The sequence below is a fragment of the Rhagoletis zephyria genome, unplaced genomic scaffold, assembly GCF_001687245.7.
Source record: "Rhagoletis zephyria isolate East Lansing unplaced genomic scaffold, Rhagoletis_zephyria_1.1 Rzeph_scaffold_00029, whole genome shotgun sequence".
Lineage (NCBI taxonomy): Eukaryota > Metazoa > Arthropoda > Insecta > Diptera > Tephritidae > Rhagoletis > Rhagoletis zephyria.
This window is the reverse complement of record NW_016157113.1, coordinates 360,222-382,107: the sequence shown is the minus strand read 5'-3', so window position 1 is coordinate 382,107 and position 21,886 is coordinate 360,222. Positions and strand designations below refer to the sequence as shown.

General features: G+C 34.1%; 1 protein-coding gene across 4 annotated transcripts in view; it reads right to left on the bottom strand.

Moving 5' to 3' along the window:
* Positions 1-343: 343 nt before the first annotated feature.
* Sesn (Sestrin) overlaps positions 344-21,886 on the bottom strand; it is a 97,835-nt gene continuing 76,292 nt past the window's right edge. Inside the window, exons 1-7 of one of the 4 annotated variants that reach the window (XM_017617071.1) lie at positions 11,233-11,402; positions 9,048-9,230; positions 8,491-8,935; positions 8,106-8,421; positions 7,826-8,021; positions 2,018-2,128; positions 344-870 (exon numbers count right to left, since the gene is read on the bottom strand). In XM_017617071.1, coding sequence (XP_017472560.1) covers positions 784-870; positions 2,018-2,128; positions 7,826-8,021; positions 8,106-8,421; positions 8,491-8,935; positions 9,048-9,194 — 1,302 coding nt within the window. In that variant the 5' untranslated portion in view covers positions 9,195-9,230; positions 11,233-11,402 and the 3' untranslated portion in view covers positions 344-783. Of the gene's footprint in view, positions 871-2,017; positions 2,129-7,825; positions 8,022-8,105; positions 8,422-8,490; positions 8,936-9,047; positions 9,231-11,232; positions 11,403-21,886 lie in introns of those variants that run through there. The other 3 variants (XM_017617069.1, XM_017617054.1, XM_017617062.1) reach the window with 3 other exon arrangements.

The window sequence follows — 21,886 nt, the reverse complement described above, 5'->3', positions numbered from 1 at the left end:
CAAATCAACGTTTCATATTTTTGCTACTCTTTTTTACATTTCAATTGAAAAAAAACCAATTCACAAACGTATATCATAAAAATTTATTACTAATAATAACAATTTTATCGTAAAACAGGCACTACAATTTTTTATTAGTTAATGTTTGTAAAATTTCAAATGAATTTAATCTATTTTTTGTTTTTATTTTTTGTTGTTGTTGTTTTTTTTTTACGTTGATAGCGGACAGTCCTTTTGTTTTTACTTTTGCTACATTTTTCTTTTGTTTAAAAGTTCGCTTAATTTATTTTTATTTCTTAATTAAATATACATAAATGTTTCTGTGCATGCTTTAGTATATTTATGTGTGTACATATGTATGTATGTGTGTCTGGTTACATGTGTATGTGTAGCAAGTCGGTAAGGGTTAATTAAAGTTGTTTTCGTTTTTTATGTGCTTTGGATTGCCTTCGTCTCAGCAACGAACTTTCAATTTATAAAAAAAAAAATTGTTTACGACTAACTAATTGTGTTGGTTGGTGTTGGTATGATTTTATATTCTTTTTAATGAAATTTAATTGGTTTTATTTTTGGTTAATTGATTTTGTTTCTTTATATGCACCTAGTTTGTATAGTTTAGTGGGTTTTTGTGTACCTACACTGCACATAAGGTATGTAGGTATAGTTTATACTTATGTATGTATGTAATATGTTTCTTCTTTCTTCGTCATTTAACTTTTTGATTTATTATTTGCTGGTAACTAAATATGTATGTATGTATCTGTGTTTTTAATTGCAATGAGATCATGTCATATAGCGCATAATTTCGCGCAACGCATAGAGCAGTTCGGCCTGATTGCGCGCCTCCATGATCATCAGATTGACGTGGACCTGAGAATAGAGAAAAAATAGTTTTAGACATAAATGATTTCTTCTATGAGGTTTAGGCCAGACCAGTTTGGTCCAGGCTGTACAGGTTTATCCTATCGCCTGTTGGTAGAACTACTAGTTTAGCCTGGGAAAAACTAATTTGTTTTAAAATCGGGTTTGGTCAGTATCTATATATATAAAATTCAAATTATGTATGTACCTATAGACACACTTGGCTCCTAAACGAATAAGCCGATCGTAACCAAATTTTACACACGCACTGGATATCTTCCAGGGATGGTCACAGGGTAAAAAATATTTTGATATATAAAGGGGGCGTGGCCCCAAAANTGTACATATGAAACCATGAGAGCCAGAGAAGGTTATCTACAAAAATAAAATTTGAGTAATATGAGAAAAAAGGATCTATAATGAATATGGCATTTTACTGGCATGTTCATTGCACCTACGTGCCATTAAATTCGTTTTTTAAAGGTCAGTTAGGCTACTCTGCCTCTTAAGGTTTCATATGTACAGTGGGAAGCAAAAAGTGTACTCACACTGTGATATTTGTTAAATATTTGGAAGGTTTTTAAAGTTAAATTTTTTTTGTTATTATACTTTTCATAAGCATGACATGGTTTAACAACTTTGGCCCGATGTTTGTAAGTACCGGAATAGAAAGAGATAGACCCACTAAAATGTATACTTATCAGCCTTATCATGAATTTTCATTCCGTGTGAACTCGTTCACATTTCGGTTTTGCAGTTCAACTATCGTATGTTGATTATTCACCAAGCGAAGAATATCAAATGCAGTAATTTGTTAAAGTAAAATTTTCTAATGTTCATTAAAAGTATGAAGCCTTCAGCATAGCCGAAGACAGCTCTTACTTGTTTTTTTTTTATAAAGATACGGTTCATGTTTAACCCAGAACCATATGAATCAAAGTTTTAAACTTTATACAGTGCTTAGAGAAATGTTTGGTTTTGGTTTTATCCATATTTTTTAGTATGAACCATATTTTTAATAAAAATTGCCAAAAAGTTTAACTTTAAAAATATAGCAAATTTCTAACAAAAATCACCATGTACTCATATTTGCTCCCCACTCAATGTACCTCTCTGAAGGAATATTTTAATATTTTTTTTAATATTGTTTTTGTACCTTTTCACTGTCTTGCAGTTCGACGAGTATACTATCATAATCCTTAGTGGTGATACGCTCTGGGAAGCAGCAGGCTGTTTTAATGAACATTTTCAGTGGTCGATCCAGTAACTGTAAAAATAAATATAAAATTTAACAAAGGTCGAGAAGGTTTTTGGAACACATATGCGCACATATAAAACAATAATTTAGATATATATTCAGTCAGATTCAAAAGGTAGCATACACCTTGTTCTAATATAATATTCACAATGTTTTTAATGAAAATTTATTTTAATATTTCTTTATCGAAATATAGTTTCACCCGTTATATAAAACTCACGGAGATTCAACAAATTTGTCATCAAATCAAACCTTCAAACATTGTAATCAGAATTTTTACAAACTAAAAAATTTATTTTTGTATGGAAAATATGTGCGTGCTACACAGTTAAAAAAAAAATATCAGAAATCAACAGAAATTTTTAGCCACTTAAAACTTGCACTCTATTGTATTGAAATTAAATGGGCTTCAAAACCGCATACCCCAAAAGTTTGTAGAAAATTTCAGATTTAAATGTTTGAAAGTGTGAAACTTCTATTCATCTGGTATATGTTATAGATTAAACTACATTTTCATAAAAATAAATTAAATTTTTTTTTAATAAAATAATTGTGAATATTTTAATAGAACAAGGTGTATACTAACTTTGGACAAAAACTTTGGCTCTGACTGTATGTATATGTACATAAATACAACACTTATATAAGTATGGAGATATATATTTATATACTGTTAAAATATTTTATTTGTAATTTAGAACACGCGCTTATTTTGAACTTTCTTTCAGTGCATTTTTATTTTTTATAGGTCCTTACTTGCTTGTGGGCATTGAGTATTCTGTCACAACATTTTTGTCTAAATATTGCATCTCTTCAAAGATTAATTGAAGGATTTGATGTAAATAACGTCTGTGAGTGTTTCCATGATGTCGGTCGGGACATTCGTATGCCTTGAGAATTAAAGAAATCATACGAAAACGGAAGGCCAAAAAATTAAGAAATTACTACATTGTAGCTTTTATACCGCCCTTTGGCTGACAAAAAGATTAGGTGTGCTTTGAACACTGGTGTCGGGGACAAGCGATTAAGGAGGTCATAACAGACGTGACAAAAACAGAAGCGGTTTCAAAGTGCATGTAAAAATAAGCAAATCTGTGCGAATCCTGTGAGGTTTTCCTTTCTTAAATTTTGTATTTAACATTTCGGCCTTTCTCTCCACCGTTTCGCGTTTTCATAACCTCCTTTCAATATCTGAATACGAAATTTGAAATTACAAAGTCATTTGAACCCATTTACTTACATTTTCGGTTTGGTATACACAGGAAAATCGACCTCTTGCTGCCAGACTTATAGAAAACGGAAAATATGGAGAAACGTATTGTGGAACAAACCGGATTCGGCGTTGTGCATCCTCTGCAGAAAGTACTTGTTGGTATTCACCACCGTTGAGGTATTGGAGCTATAGGACCAGTGGGACCGTTTTGATCCAAGTGGATCAAAAGTGATGGGGGTAGTCGGGAATTTTTGGGCACGGGGTATTGTTGGACAGCAGGATATTTTTCCCCTAATAATGATTGACAGTATCAACCAACTGTCATCAACTCGTCTCATTCTGAGTTAATTTTCCATAGTAGAGCACTCGACGTTTGTACACGCAACGTTATGTCGCTGCCATATCAAATAGAAATTTGATACTTCGAAATTTTTTTTTGTCACTTAGTATGTACTTTGTTTATTTTGACAAGATTTTCCGACGAATCAACTCAGTTAAATATATTTATAATACTCGTGGACTCCGACGCAGAAAATAATTTTGTATAAAGTTTGTATTGTGTTACCTACTTATACGCCACGATTTTGCAAAAATGAGAGTTCGGGGAATTTTTGGACACTGTCTTCGGGGTATTATTGGATACTTAGATCTTGACATTTGAGGGAATTTTCTTGCATAAATTCTATACAGCATTAGTTTTTCGGCAATTGATAATAGTTTTTTGGACCGATAAATTTTAGTTTAGCCAGAATGCCGCTTTCTTACGCCGGGTGTTCACTACGATTCGGAATAATTTAAATCGTAATTTTTCGTTCATAAATAAATGTTTTCCACCAATAATTTTCATTTTTTATCGACTTAAAAACTGTTCAATAATTCCCCGAGATTTTTCAAAAGTACAAAAACACAATTTTTTTTCCACTGAAATAGCACGCCTAATTTAATACAATTTGATCAAAGTGCTGATAGCAAAAGGATGGTTATTTCTCCGACTACAAAACCAAGCTATAAAATTAAAAAAAAGGAAGTTTTTTGCGAGTTTTCGACCAAAATAAAGGTGTGTCTAAGAATACCCCGACTTGTGATACTTTTCCAATCGTGTAAAAAAATTCCCGTAGAAGTCGGAAAACTTGTAAGAGATCTTTACAATTTCTTCGCACATAGTGACAAAAGGGTGCATGAATTTAAGTTTCAAAACTACTACGTTGGTTATAAAAAAATGTTTATTAATTTCATGCAGGTCTAATGTCGTGAATACTAAACCCAAGCTCGAAAGGCTGGTTTTACTTATGAAAAAAAATCCCATCACTCAGTTGGCACGATCTCTGAGAACAAAATCGTAGAGCTGTTGATAGTTTTAATTTTAAATAGATTTGGCTCACAAACGCCTCTTTAGACAGTCGGAAGTTTTTAATAAATCTTTTGACAAATTTCCTTAGTATATTGTATACATGTCAAAATATATGCGGAAGACTATACTTAAACGCTCTTAATCGTTTTATTCTCCTGGCCAGTTTATTAAGCTCTCATCCTCTGGAATGAGCGTAATAATACCAAATGAAAATTCGTTTGATCAATACTTTCGACCACAGTCTAAGATCGAATGCAACTCATAATAACGGCCCTATTGTCATTTTGGAGGAGGTATCGGGTACCGAAAAAGTTAAAATAATGCACTGTACGAGCTTTGAAATGATATGAATATCGATATAAAATGATTATGCTTTATTGGACATGTCGTACGATGAAAGGATCCTTTTGGCGCACACGGTACGTAAGAGTGTACACGAACGCATTGAAAAACAATGAACAGATGGATCCGTCTAGATTTGGTAAGAAGAACTGGTGTCGCTCGAAAAATAAGAAGAAAATGAGTTCGCATTTTTATTCGTTTTCATTTTGGCATTTCAATTCGTATTCGTATTCACACGAATATTTTTAATCATATTCGTGCCATATATGTTTTTTTATACCCGAGCGCACTTGTGCACAGGGTATTATGACTTTGTTCGCATAACGGTTGTTTGTAACAGCCTAAAGGAATCGAGATAGATATGGATAAATGTATACCTAAATGATCAGAATGAAAGGAGCAGTCGATTAAGCCATGCCTGTCTGTCCGTCCGTCCGTCTGTCCGTATACACGATAACTCGTTAAGATATCTCAACGAAATTTGGTATATATGTAGGTTGCCCTTTATCCAAGGTAGGTTGCTATTGAAAACGGGCGAAATCGGACTGTAACCACGCCTCCCTCTCATATAAAGGTATTTTCGAAAAACTATGATATTTCAGTAAATATTGGATCCAAATTGTCGAAAATTAGTATGTGAAGTAGTGCAAAATGATATTATTGTTATGAAATTTTGGAAAAGGGGCGCCCACTTATGATGAAATACTTTATCTTCGTAGCCGCTTCACCAATCCTTACCAAACTCGGTACGAGCCTTGCTTAGGATCCAGCTAAGAAATTTGTTGAAAATCTTTGAAATCGGGCAATGGCCACGCTCACCTCCCATATAACGGTAATTTATAGAAACACGAAATAAAAATAATATTGAGATTTTTGAAGATATTTGCAAATCGGTTAAGCTCACGCAAGTCTTACAGGGAAATTTTGTCTTTCAATTCACCACAGTCCTTCGAAAGACAAAAGTCTTTCGTCAATTGCCAATTGTGACTACTATCTTGAAAGCTCTTGAAAGATTTATTGAAAGATCTGCTAACGAAAAAGTCTTAGCGTTATGCTACTGGCCTTTCAGCAACTAGTTTTTTTAATTAAGTAAAAAATATATATATTTTTATTTTTAAAACAATAAAAAATAAAATGTCAATAACATATGTTTTTAACAATAAAATCGAGAATTAAATTAGAAAATAATAAATATATCAAAATAGACGAAAATGATATTAAAAGTAAAACAAAATCTAAAAATTTATTGAAAAAGATAATAAATAAATAAAAAAAAACTTAAAAATTAAATGATATAAAAACATATTTTTCTTTTTTCTAAGCGTTAAAATAAAATAAGACTAACAACAGAAATACAAATTTTATTTAAAAAAGAAAAAATTAACAAAATAAAATTCTAAAAATTAAATTAAGTTAAAAAAATATTTTTCTTTTTGAAACAATAACATCTAAGAATCAAAGAAAATGAAACCAAAAAAACATTTATTCAAAAAAGAAAAAATAACAATTTTATAGAATTAAATAAAATTAAAAAATGTTCTTCTTTTTAAAAGAATAACATCTAAACATTAAAATTAAATTAAATTAATAAAGAAAAAATTATTTTTATATATATGTATATTTTTCTTTATAAAACAATAAGATCCATAAATTAAAAAAATTTAAAAAGGAAAAATATGTAAATTAAAAACAAAATAAAAAAATTCCGTTTACCGAGACTCGAGCTCGGATCTCTCGAATGGCACGCCTGTGCTTTGTTCACTCGGCCATTGCGATTATCAGAGCGACGAGACCTAAATTATATACAAGTGCTTTCATCCAAAATAGATTTTCACCACGAATGGTAAATGAGAAAGTTTTTTTCGAACTATTTTGCCAATGGTCTTTCAATTGCATTACGGAAGACTTTTTACTATCTTAGCCAAATTTCTCTGTTAATATTTTTGGGGAATATTTTGGTGAAAGTCTTAAAATAAAATAAAATTTAAAATTCCGTTGGAAAACGCACAAAATTCTTTTTTGGTGAAGCCTCTAATGTACATCTATACTGTTCTATAAAATTGATTTTATGGAAAATGTTTGTGCCGCTTTGGTTCTCAAAGTGTTTGGCCGAGCTTCTGCTCCAATTTGTGGCGTGCGCCACACAAAGGGGAGGGACCTACAGTTTTTCGCCGTCTTCGAACGGCGATTGTATTTTGATGAGAAGCTTTTTTTTATGGCAGAAATGCACTCGGAGGTTTGCCATTGTCTACCGAGAGGCGACCGTTATTAGAAAAAACTTGTCTTTTTTTTATGTTGGTCGGAAACTGGGCTTCAGCCCAGGCCCTGCGAAATAGTAGCGCGCAATGCTAATCATTACATACAAAAGCATATAAAATTTTTAAATTTATGTTAGTCACACATAAAAATACACTAGATGTTGTTAAATACATCTATTTTACATTTTGTATTAATGAAAGCATTATTAAATTTTTTGTGATTTAAAAAAATGAATGAAGCAGGAACACATCGAGCCATTAACGCCTAAAGGACGGAGCGAAATTTTTTTCAAAATTTTCTCTTGATGCAGAGAAATTTTGTAAAAAAATTCTGTAAATAAATGTCCGTTGGCGGTTAGGGCTCAATATGTACATATTTATGTATGTACTCCGAGTAAAAATTTCACTCCTTTATAACAAATTCTGAATGTCCAATTGGAAGCATCTTGCTTCGACAATTTCTCTACCAACACCATGCCATGAAGCCTTGCGGACATATGCACATACACGTACACGGAAAAAAAGTTCGGATACACACGTACGCATTTATTCACCTGATTGACTTCACCATAATCGTAATCGTCATGTCGTATCCCATAGATGCATTGAATGTAATTCCAAATGGCTCGTCGGAACTTCGACGTATCCACATTGCGGTAACCGCCCATGGTGAAGTACGTCAGATTGTAGGCAGCACGAAATTTTTGGTCCAACAGTGTGCCCACATCGCTGTACAGACTGGAGTGAAAAAGAACAAGAAAAAAAACAAAGTATATTTTAAATGTTTCTGCACTCCAAACGCCTTAAAAGTTAACCATTTACCCATTAACCAGAGAGTAGCCATGATCGTCCCACGAGTAGTCCTGTACGCGGAAGGTGGAGGGTATATTTTCGGCACCTCGACGTGCGAAGTCTTGATAAGTGAAAGTGGGATCCTCGATGTAGTGCGAGATGATCGGTGGTACTTCGACGGTGGCTTCGGTAGCAGCGGCGGGCAGTTCGGCGGTTTGCATTTCGACACTCTTGAAGCGATTACTCAGCTCTGCTTCGCTGCACTCATCCTGCTTCTGTGAGAGTACTTTCATGCGCTCGACCAGCGCTTCCACCGGCACATTTGGTTGCGGGGAGCCAGAAGTGGCTGCAAATACAAAGAATTTTTTTTATTTAATCTCCCCAACACCCTAAAAATTGCAGTTTATATGCTTACGAGTATGTCTCGTGACGCCATTGTTGGCGCCACCGCCGTTCATGGTGATATCGGTGGGCGTGGACGCATTGCCGCTAACATTTTGCAAATTGTTATTGTATGGCTGGTGGTTGGTATGATCAAGCACGTTATTGTTGTTATTGATCGTTATCTCACTCAGGACAGTCTTTTGTTGTTGGTGGTGGTGCTGCTGCTGCTGCACCAAAACGTTTGGACCGGACGGCAACGACGTCGGCAGTGGCATCTGCTGTGCTGTCGTTAACGGCTGTGCGGTAGCTGGTAACGTTGCCGGCGCATTCTTCAACCTTGGACTAGACAAGCCGTCTAGTTTTTGTGTCAGGCCGCAGGAGAATACAAATGAGGAGAGCGAATGGAAATGTGAGAGCAGAACCATTGCGTGCACCACCTCGGACAGAGACCAGCTATTCTTGCCTTTTGTGAGGCCCTGCCAACGAGTGGAGGTTAGATTACAAGTATGTACACACATAGAAATTGTGTTATGGTGTGTTAAAGATATTGAAGCAAAAAAGTAAGCCACGTTTCCTAATGATACCTACCTCGATGTGCTCCGTGCGCAGCAGCCACGGCCGATGCGCCAGTATTTTGTTGATATCATATATGGCACGTAATTTAGATGGGATATAATCCAAGCCATTTAACCACTCGGCCTTACCGCCCTGATTGATGAACTTCTTCTCGTACATTTTCACCAGATAGGGACATTGATGACGCGCGGCAGCCTGAAAGAAAAATAAAGGTTTTTAATTTTAATAAGAGAGATTTGAACAAGCATTGTAAAATTAATTATTAAATCTGACATGTGCTTTTAGTATTAAGTGGCTGAGATTTTAAGACGTTTTTTTGAACATTTTGGAACTCATAATAACCCAAATTATGTTGGATTCGAGGACATGCCAATTTTTTGGCAACTAAAGTGCTGCTATTTTAGCAAACCGTAGAGTCCAACGTTTACGATTAACCCTTATGTGTATCATTCAAAGCGCACATTGTAGAACTAAACAGGCGTCTGCTGTGGTGTAATGGTTAGCAGTGCGCGCCACCATACCGCAGGGCCTGGGTTAAACAATTTTTTTTCTAATAGCGGTAATAGCAAAAATACAAAAAATAAAAATACAATCGCCGTTTGGAGTCCCTTTCCTTTATGTGACAACATCAAGGCACGACCCACAAATTGGAGCAGAAGCGCGGCCAAACACTAACATATGTGTAAGCGCCAATATATTATTATTGTTATCGGGTTGAAATGCACTGGTGAAACGCTTAAGGCAGCAGATAAACTAAATCGTTCTTTATTGGAAGAGTTGTTACATAAGTAAATTAATAGAAATTTAAACTATTTACATATCGACGACTGAGTGGAAGACCGACCATTTCGGCAGAATTCGGTTAAAAAAGCCCTATTTCAGCTGCCAATTCAAAACCGTCCTATCTCAGCATATTTTCAATATATTTTTAGTTGAGATAAGGCGTTTTTTAATCAAATTCTTAAGTAGAGCGTTCTTGGAGCGTTTTTGAACCGGCTGCCGAGATAGGTCGATCTTCCACTCATCCGTCGATATGTAGTATTTAGATGTAAGGTTGTATTCTTCTTCGTAAACGGCACTGTAACCGCCCAAGTACCTAACTTTGGCCGTGTTCAAAAAGGCACGCTAGTCGTGGTTTCTTTGGCGGGCAGACAAACGCCGGTTATAAATTCCAGTTAGGTGTTCCTTTACCTTTTGATATTGCCAACGGAAAGGTGGCCTTTCTCTTCACCTGCCAACGTAAGCGAGTTTTGCATTGAAAACTTTTGAAAGCTGGTGTGTTTGAGTCCATTTGAATGGCGTTATTTTCCCAGCGCAGCCGTCTTCTTCTTCTTATTTGATGCTGTAACTGTCTAAGCGATATTTGCCGAGTATATTTTTCAAAAATCTCTGAAATTTTCGTGGTAAAGTGGATGTGCCCCTATTCTGAAGAGGTTTGACCTTATCAATGTTGGTTTCAACATGAGAAATCGCTCACAGGCCATATCCTATGTATGTATGTCGAAACTTGCAAATCGCCTCAGAAGAAAATATAGTCATAAATCATTTATCTTTCGCATTAAATCCATAGCGCCCAGCCAGTACCAACAACATATATATTAACATACTTACTTACGAGTATGCATTTCATATCTCAGTTATCTAACTACTAAATATGTTGTAAAACATTCAACCTTTTATTGAATACATTTTCAGTAGCGGCAATTCCCGGTAAAAGAGCTTTTCAGATAATTTCTTTTCGCCTTCCTAGTAACCCAAATAGCCGTTGCATTACGTGTCGGCCATAAATTTTTCGTTGCACTTAAATTGCCAAAAAAATAAAAAATAACTTCATAGACATGAGTAAATTACATTTCGAGAACAACAGATGAGCTGTGCGAACATGAACAAATCTTAAGTACTTATCACAAAAACAAAGATGAAAAGCATACACATTTACATATGTATGTATGTACTTAAATAACCAGAAAAGAAAAAAAACGCAGTCAAAGAAAATTATAAACTTTTACAATTACGACTGATTTATTGCATGCCGTCGATTATTTGGGTTAATTTGCTGTAAACTTGTCCCATCAGGCAAGCAACGTTCATAAAAAATAAAAGAAAATTTTCAAAGTGCACTTTTCAGTCAAACTGTGTGTTTATGCAGGTTTCATAGGAAAAATATTTGCAAACATGAGAGAATTAAGAAAATTACTTAAATATAAATTCTAATGCAATTGCACTGCACAGCTGTAAAGATGCGTGTTGTGGCGCGCCAACAGATGCGTGTTTGCGTGGCTGGTTGTTTGACTGCTCGGCTGGCTGGGTGTGCGTAGCAGCCAAGGAGACGACACAACAACAGAAGCGCGGAATGGTTGGAACTATCCGCAATAGCCGCCGTCATGGCATTTACCATATGCCGTACGGCGGCTGGGCTGCCAATCGCTGCGTAAGCGTGTAAATCGCACAATGAGTGCAACGAATGCACCAACGATGAGAGTTCACGCATTTTAAAATGTTACACATCGCTAAAAAATTAAAAGGAAAGAAAACAGTGATGACTCATCATGTGTTATATGTACAGGGTGTGCCATCACCTACACATAAATGCAATTCCGTCACCTGGCTGCAGTTTTTCTTAGTTAGTAGCCTTTACCTACGAAAATCCATAATTGCTTAATCGAACCATGTGGATTCGCTGATGAATTTATCGACTTCACTTAGAGTAACTAGCTACTGATAGGAACGATAGTTTTTTTTCTATACGTAGGTTCTTTTCGCTAGGGCATTAAAGCAGGAAATGCTAGACAAATTTTTTCACTATCTTCTAGTAAGAAATTGCGGAGAGTTCTACTAAAGGGAAGTCCTTTTCTTGCAGCATGTTTACCTAGCTTGATATATTAAGCAGAGCCGACGCAGTCGTCTCATCTGTATATCTGACCATCCGGTTCTGGCTAGTCTAGGAATATGCGCATTAATTTCTCATTGGATATTTTCAAGAGAGCATTCCACTGCCCCCGGCGTGAGATTAATCTGAATAGGATCCTACCCAGCAAAAAATCGGTAATCGCTTTTAGTGGTAACGTGTTCTAGAAGGCATAGCGTTGTAATGCCTTCGAATTTTTTCACTTCTTTTAGGCATTGTAGGTAATGCAAAGTAGAATGTCATACAATATTTCATTTATTTCGCTTCTTTGTTTCATTTTGGGGAATGCAAAGTAGAATGTCCTATAATATTTCTTTCTTAATTCGCTTCTTTGCTTCATTTCAGGGAATGCAAAGTAGAATGTCCTACAATATTTTTTTTTTATTTCGCTTCTTTGCTTCATTTCAGGGAATGCAAAGTAGAATGTCCTACAACATTTTATTTTTTTTCGCTTCTTTGCTTCATTTCAGGGCATGCAAAGTAGAATGTCCTACAATATTTTTTTTTTATTTCGCTTCTTTGCTTCATTTCAGGGAATGCAAAGTAGAATGCTACATCGTAGCCAGCTGAAAAATAGAATGGATATCCAAAAAATCTTTTTCTACCGTTAGTTTCTGTGGAAATTTGTCTCGCATAAAAATCATGTTTTGCTTTGTTCAATTTGCAGCGAAGTTGAAGTCAGTCAATGAAGTCAAGTACATGAGTGAGGAAGTACAATTTTAAGCTTAATTAAATATGCATGTATGTACATGCCGATTTTTAAGTAAAATCTAAATACCCAAATACATACATATGTATGTATAAAAACTGATTTATATAAATTTTAATTAATTTTAATCTTTTAACACATTTTATGATTTAATATATGTAAATAAGTATGTACTCATCTGGGCATTCTACATTAGTTTCTCTGTAAGGCATTCTTTGTTCGCTTCTCTGGATTCTGTTTATGCATGCGTTCTCCCTTCGTTTGAAGGTAATGCTGCGGGTAAGGGCTTACCGCCAATGACATGCCCATGTTAAAATGAGGCCTTCCTGAAGCGAAAGGGTAAGCGATTCCCATCGCCTAGCTCGTTTCCACTTTCGCTTCTGTGGTAATCGTGTTTTTTGCTGGGTACCTTCGACAGCTATCTCATCGTCTTCGGTGTTTCAATGTTTGGAAAACCAAGAAAAGAGAAGCTATCATTATGTGAAACACTGATCGCCGGCTGGCTGTCGGAGTATATTGTTGCTTTATTTTAGTTCCCGACTCTATTATTTAGTCCATCTTCAATACTTCGATGTGAACAGATACCCTCATTATCCGTCACTCATTTTATTTTCTATTCTCTTGATTAGTGTTGTTCCGATACGACCTTGTACTCGTAACCTGTACTCTTTAAAAACATTGAAGAAAAGTATCGATGCCACAAATGTATCGGAGAGAAGTACTCGATACCTACTCATATCGAACTTATTGTAAATACTTATGTCATGCGAAGAAAAACAGAATCGGTTCGAGTACTCTCCGACCAAAACTTACCGAAAAAGTAGCCACAAGTTTGTATCTTGCAAAATTTTAATAATTGACTAATGCGGGAAAGCAGGAATTTACACTTTCTTTATTCGCCAACTTAACACACACAACAACTTAAAACCACAACAGCATGATTCATATATTGTCAGAACCGAAATTCAGAATTTTTGGAAAAGCAAGTAAGTCCCCTTTCAGACACGTCAAGTCTTGCTTTCAAGTCTGCTCTCGTAGGCGAAGGAGGTGAGAAGAGAGGGGAAGAGTACAGATACCTCCGTACCGTCAATTCGTTTCAAGTTTTCTTGTCCCTTTTGATCTTTTCGTTGCTTCCCATTTAAAGAACCAAGGACTTGAATTCAATTAAAGTTGACGCGTGTGGAAGCAAATAGAAAACACAAAAGAGAATGCGAAAAAATTGCTTTCAAGAGTTGACGTGTCTGAAAGGGAACTAATACTTTAATCGTGTACTCGATACCCTAAGTACTTACGGGCAGGATTCGAGTACAAAAAGTACTCAGTACTTGAAGAAAGTATCGAGTAATTACTTGTAGTTACTCGTATCGGAACAACACTACTCTTGATCTGATTGCTCAGGAAGTGACCTTAATTTCTGCAGTAACCCTCAAGGATGGCGGCTATTCCAGAGACGACGGTGCAAAATTTCGACACATCTTAATAATGGAATATTGTATACCCTCAATCAACTAAAAAAATATATCCAAAGTTGTGATACGAATGCAACAAGACTGGTACAGTATACTTCAACTACCTGGTGCCTTATGCTTTTATATATTACCCTGCCTACTTCAGTTAATACACTTTGAAATATTTCTGCTTCAAGATTGTATGAACTAAAAGTGTTTTGAACCAAATTCTGAGATAAAGCGTTTTTCAAAAAAAAAAATAAAGAGATAAACATTTTTATAACATTTGAAATTTTTCTTGGGATTTTTTTTCGTTTTGATGGAACCCTACAATTGTTTTCAATTGGTTTTTATTATGTAACATTTATTAATTGGAACAGGGAATCAGTTTTTCTTCAAAAGTGCTACTTTTTCTGCACTTTGCTCTAAAAATTTAATATAAACAAATAAAAATTCAAAAATTGGGATCAACTGGTCGCTTGCTGATTTTATAAGCTTTAATAAAAATAAAATACTAATAATAATAAAATTGGTTGAAAAATTAAGGCTCCAGTGAATTATGAACAGTAGATTCCAGTTTTGAACCACTGTGCGGTGGTGGCTGCTGTTGGTGTTCTTAAGACACAATGGTTGCTGTTTGTAGTACATAATATATACATGTGTAGGTACATATGTACATTAGGGTGGTCCTTAAAAAATTAAATGCATGCTTTTTTTCAGTCTCCCCCCCTCAATCGGTAACACCACGGTCACAGGCATCACGTATATTTCGTGGTTCCGATTGGAGTTGGTTAAGGAGTGTCACAAAGGGGTAAAAAGCAAGATCCGCAACTATGGAGAGTCAAAAAATTTAAATTAATTTTTTTTCATCTAATACCCAAAATCGATACTACCATAGTCGAAGACATCTTATATAGATTTTGGTCCCGATTGGAGTCGGTTAAGACATCTTCATATGAACTTAGACCCCTGAGGCTTAGGAAATCTGATGTAAAAATTTGCTTTCTTCATATAAGGACCACCCTTATGTGCATATATATGTTCGCACATTATTATGCGTACATGCTCATATACATACATACATACATATTTTGTTTTTAATTTTATGTTCAGATTTTGTATTTGTTTTTAGTGTATGCGTTTTTATGTTTATGTACGTATGTACATATCTACAGATTATTCGTTGTCAAGTTACTCATTAAAATGCAATCATAAAAATGTAAATAACAAGAGCAGTCTGTATGTATGTATTTCTAGTGGGGTAAACAATAACAACCTACAAACTTATATATATACATATGCAAGCTAGCAACTCATTAGCATTTTACAATATACTTAGTATAATGAAGTCTTTTATCTCCTTTGAGTTACCAAATGCATACAAATAAACATATTAATTGTTTATGGCTTTTAGTTTTTTTTTTTTTTGTAGCTTACACGTCGCGACGAATACACATCTAGTAACATTTTGAAAATAATATTGAATACCATGATTGTAAATAACTTACATAAATTGGCTTTAATCGAATTAAGAGCTGGTTTTCACTATGTCATATTTCGACGCCAAAAATTTATGGACATATTTTGCCCTTAGCGATGATATTATGGGCTAAAAACGGACAGATAGCCGATTAAGCAGGCATGCACACAACTACATAAAGACCTATATTGTTGAAGTCAATCGATATACCGCTTTTTAATCCCATTTGACGTTTTTTGCACTTATTTGACGACAAATGCCATTGAATTTGTCAGAGTGAAAACAAGCCTTAAGAGGCGAATATAAAACATTATCAATAGAGCTTGTTTTTCTCAGCATATTTTCAATACATTTACATTTGAGAAAGGGCGTTCTTAAACAAAATTCTGAGATAGAGTGTTTTCCAATAATATTCTGAAATAGGGCGTTTACGAACTGGCTGCCGAGATAGGCAAATCTTCCACTCAGGTGTCGATATGTAACCGTTAACATTGGATATTTTTTTTTAAATTTATACGTCTTCCTTGGTATCTTATTTCTCCAGCTTCAAATTAAGATAAAAAAGAAATGGTAACCAACTTTTTCAAATCCTGTCGTACTTTTTCATTATTTGACCAGCTTAATCAAATGCTGTTGGTCGGATTCCCATCACACCTCCAACTTTATGAAATTTGTTGCACAGTGTAATTAAAAATAGTTCTCCAACTTTTGTTTATGTCTATTTTAAATCTACATATCTACATATGTATGTATGTATGAGTCATTATTATTGTACTACCCTGTCCCATCGTTCCGCTGACATTGTATCACCCGAATAAAGAGCTTTTATACTAAGTTAATTTAATAAATAAATGACACATTTATCGCTGAATGCGCTGCTCGGAAAAATCAGCAAATATTTAACAAAAACTCTCTTAAATATATTATTTTGCTTATTTTTAATTTATTATTTATTTTATGTTACTTTTCTGGCTTTCTTTGTAAATATTGCAATGAGCTGTAAATAAATTTCTTTGTTCTGCTATCTCGCCAAGGCAACAAATAGAAAAAAAATAAACACAAAAACAGATAAAAACATAAATACACACAATAAATAATAAGAAAAATAAAAAGATAAGTTATGGTAAATAAAGATATGAAAGTAGAGGGTGGAGGTGGAAATACATATATGAGGTAATACCACGCACATACATGCATACGTATGTATTTAATATTTCTTTTGGCTTCCCTCTGGTAACTGATGACTAGGGAACGGATTTTTAGGATCTAAAAATCTATAAAAGGGACAACGAAAAATGGCGAAAGGGTCAGGAAAAGGCACTGAAATTTGCAAAAAAAGGCAAAACCAGCAAAAAAAAATCGCACAAAACCGAAAAATAGGCAAAACGAGATATTTATTTTAGAAAGTTAGCAAGAAAAATAAAAAAAAAATTAACTAGTTTCATAACATGATAAATATCGTCACCTAAGTGTGAGAAAGTGCCAAAGCCATTTTTTGAAACTGTTCAGGAGAGGCGAAAAGTCGATGTAACTTCTTATTACCTGCCATTTTGCATCAACAAATAAATTTTGAAAAAAAAAATAATAATTGTCTTGGCACCTTTTACATTTAGGTAGCATAATTACAACCGAAGCTGATAAAAGCGAGGGAAAAAGGAAAAAAGGCGACATCAAATTACAGATGTCAGATCGAAACAAAAAAATCAATTTTTGAATCGATTCGAATCGAAGCAAAAATAAACGATGCAGGAAGAAATCATCCAAAAATATATCGATCTCCCAAGATCAAACTAACCGCTATTTAAAAAATGTATTATACATTAATACACCAGCCCAATAAAGCTTTTAAATTCGTTTTTTTTTGTTTTCATATTCAACAATTTGTTATTAAGCCAAAAAATAGCAAAAACGAATGTTATGTTTTCGCTAACTGCATAATTCACTCCATAATTACCCTTTTAAAAAAAAATTTAAGTATGTAGTTTTGTAGCGGATTTTCTTCCATACAAAGTATGCTCGATAAAATTTTCATATGAATAAAATGCCTAGCACCGACAACAAAAAAAGCCAAAAAATCAACGATGCTGACGGCTTTTTGCACTTTTTTCTTATGGAAAAAATAACGCCAGTTTTACAATCGCTCAAAAATTGCCCTTTATAATACTTAAATTTAATGGGCATAACTGCATACTCAAATAGATTCAAAAAAAAATTTACAATTTTTAAATTCGTAATGTAATCATTTTACTCAACTTCGGTGTAGAGTGCACCCTATAATACTATACTTAAATATTGCTTAATACTCGGAGCTACCATTGTGATTTTTTAATTTTTTTTTTTTCAGAATCATATTTTCAAAAACTATTTTTTTTTTATGAAAAAATTTGTATGTGAAAAATTTTTCAAGAAAAAGTATTTTAAAAATATTTCTTTTCATAGAGAATTTTGATGTGTGTATGTGTGATTTTTTTTTTAATTTTTTCCGCGCCCAAGCTCCAAGCTCCAATTTCATATTTATTTATTATTTATGTTTATCCATCAACCCTAAAAATTTGAAACAAATCAAACACATGAAGTGTGAACCCAAGTCCATTTTGGTATGGAACGCGCCATATATGTTTTAATAGGGTTGCCATGTTTATAAACTGTTAAAATTAATTCAATATTTATGTTAAATATAGTAATGAAAGATGCTTGAGCAGAGTTTAATTAAAATAGGGTTTCCACTTAATTTTGAAAAAAAAAACATTAACCTTGAATCCCGCCCATTCCGAGTTTTATCTTCAATACGCAAAAGTTCGTGTTCCAGTTATTGCAATATTTTTGCAGAAAATAGTTTCGGAAAGATTTTTCTAAATAAAATAAAAAAAAAAACCTAGACCCAGGATCTCTTTTTCCCAAATACGACGGATGAACAAGCAAAGCCAAGGCAAGTACCCCCAGTATTTGCGGCCGTCACTCATACGCTCTGTTGTACGAAATGCTTTGACAAAGAGTATTTTTTTGTGCGAATGACACATTATTACATACATATGTATGAATGTATGTTAATTTAATTTTGGGAATAAAACGTTTTATTGCCTTCTGCTTTAAACATATAAAATTTAAATAATTTATTGGAGCTTACAATACTTTTACGCAGATTAAGTAAATTGCATTCGAGCATCTGTCACGTTCCTGCGAGCAAAAATCAGTAAAAGAAATAACAAATTTACATATGTATGTCTGTTAGTGTGTATGTACATACATATGCGTGTATGTAGTACATATGTACATTAGCAGCAGCCCCAATTGTAGCCAAGCTGTCTCATACGACAAAAATCTGCATTTCAACAAAGAAAAAAGAAATATTTAAAAGAGCAAAAAAAAACATTTGTTGATTTGAACTGCTTTCTGTGCCAAATTTATTTATTCTTCTATGCAGAGTGAGTAAGAAAAAGTGCCAACTGACAGCGCAGCTTACTCACACACATGTTGACACTATGACTGACATGCCAAATAGCTGAGATGCACACGTTGTCGATGTTCTTTTTTTATTTTTTGCTACTTTTTTTCAAAGTTATTTGTGTTGCCTCTATGCATTGTTTTTCTTGCATTGGCTGGGAGGGGAGACTGTATTCGGTATTTTACTTTTTTCGTTTAAATGTTGATTGCATTAGCAATGCGTTGAATTGCCGTTGACCGCCAGATAGCGCAGATGTTTTATGTTTACAATTAGGCAACATAAGCGGAAAAACGAAATTTATAAAAAAGAAATAAATCGGACATTCCATGCAACAGAAGAAAACGACATAACTTTTAAAATTTCTTCATTATGCCTCAAAAGTGTTCCCACTTACAGGTTTTATGTCTATAAGAACGACTTGCTGCAAGTTCTGACTAAGTCCTGTAAACCGGGCTGCTATTGGAACAGACTAATTTCCAATCTTGATAATTTATCAAGAAAACAGCTTTTGATTTCTGTACTAGAATTCCGATTCTTAATAAATAAAAAAAAATTGACAAATTATAAAAAAATAATTATATATATCAAGTGCACAGAATCGGGCTGTTAATCTGTTAAAAAAAAAAAAATGTATAAAAAGAAGCTGTAATTTTATGATTTTTTAAAAATTTCTGAATAAATACATATGTGTTTATAATTTGGTTGCAGTAAAAAATAACTATTTACACTCGAACATTAGTTATTTATTTATGTCCTAAAATATCTTTATTTATTACTCACAATTGCTGACATTCTTGAATCAAATGTCACACCAGTCACAATGGAATGGCCCAAATATGTTAACTTAAATTACCTACTCAAAATAAAATGTATTAAAAGTGTATTCAACTAATTCAGAAAAAGAAAAAGTGAGGGCAATAACCAACAAAGAAGAACCGCCGGGCAGCATTCAGTTCATGCTTACAATGTTGCTTAATTGCTATACACGTGTGTGTGTGTGTGTGTGTTTGTGCGTGCGCGCTGTATGGGCTAGTGCACTTTAGCTACAAAGCCGCTGCTACTTTTAATGTTGATTTCTAAATTATCACATGTTTCTATTTATAAATTTGTAATAAGTTCAGCAACAACAAATAACACATTATGTATTTAACCACATATCAATTATATAAATAGGCAATCATGTTTCCTTTACACCCCTTTTACGGCTAAACTGTACTTCTAAGGTAATAAACAATTATATATCATTAGAAAGGTATTTTGATGCTGATGTGCAGGCAATTTTTAAAATNACATATACATATCGTCGTTTAAAGTACAAAACCGCGTAACTGATATTTGCTGCACAAGCTCGTGGCGCTCAATCCTTATCCATTCGTCCTGAAATATACTAGCCAGAAATGTGATTGCTTTATAAAAAAAAAGGGAACCATTTTGAAATATGAGGGTTTTTACTCTCTAGAAAGTAATTTATGCAACTCACATACGCGGTTTTGCATTCTCTTGATACGCGGTTTTGTACTTTAACCGACGATATGTATATGCATATTTGTATGCATGTGTGAAGAAGGAAATGGGGGCATTGTATGGTAAGCTTAGCTAGTTTTTTTTATTTTTTTCCGTTATCACAATGAACTCTCTTCGTAACAAACAAACAGAAAAAAATTTAATGTGGGCAATCTCAACAACAACAAGTTCAAGAAACTATAAAAAAAAGATCAAAATAGACGTGCATGCGTGCGGCAATAATAAATGCATCCGGCGCAGCTTACTTTGCTTTATGATTTCTAATTAGGTGTATTGATGGTGTGACATATACATACTTTCAAAAATACACAATTCTTTGAAGTATCGATATCGAAGAACTTGATCCTCAAGAGTACTTCATACCTCCCAACACACAAAATTTGCGAAAAAAAAACTAATACGAAATTCGCTTTCGGAGTAATAATGGGCTATAGGGTTCGATTTCGCCGGTATAAAGGGGAAAACAGTTTATGGCAATGATTTTTTCTACATATATGAGCAAATCTAACGAGTAGTTTTTTTTAAGTGTTAATTACTTTTAAATAATAGGGGTCTTTACCTATAGTGATAAAGGGATAAATTGCTTAACTTTATCAGTTTATCCCCACGCTTTCATGAACGCACCTAGGTAAATAATTACATAATACTTTTTATTATTTAACGTACATATATAGCTAGTTACGTTTCATTCCTACCTCGTACATTGTCTTCATTTACTTTTAAGTGTTCGTAGCGAAAGCGAATACCTGGCAACCTGTAAAGGTTGAATTTTGCTGAAATTTATACATTTATCCACCAAACTCATTTGATAAAGAGATAAACTTTGGTTAAATGGATTTCCGTACAAAATTTGACAGTTCATTTAATAAAATGATAAATTTATCACTTTAACAAGTTTATCATGAAGACCCCTAATATGAGTTTTAAGTTAAGGCGTGCGAGAAAACGTGTTAGCTGGCTATGTATTATAGTGATATGGGGCATTGTACGTTACAACTCCGGGTATATAAGCACCAGTTGTTAGTTTGCCTTTTTATACCCGAGCGCACTTGTGCACAAGGGTATTATAACTTTGTTCACATAACGGTTGTTTGTAACAGGCAAAACGAATCGAGATAGATATAGACAAATGTATACATAAATGATCAGAATGAAAAGAGAAATCGATTAAGCGGTGACTGTCTGTCCGTCCGTCCGTCCGTCCGTCTGTCCGTCTGTGCACACGATAACTCGAGTAAAAATTGAGATGTCTTAACAAAACTTGGTACGTGCACTTCTTTCGGGCGTAGGATGGATGGTATTGAAAATGGGCAAAATCGGACAATAACCACGCCTAC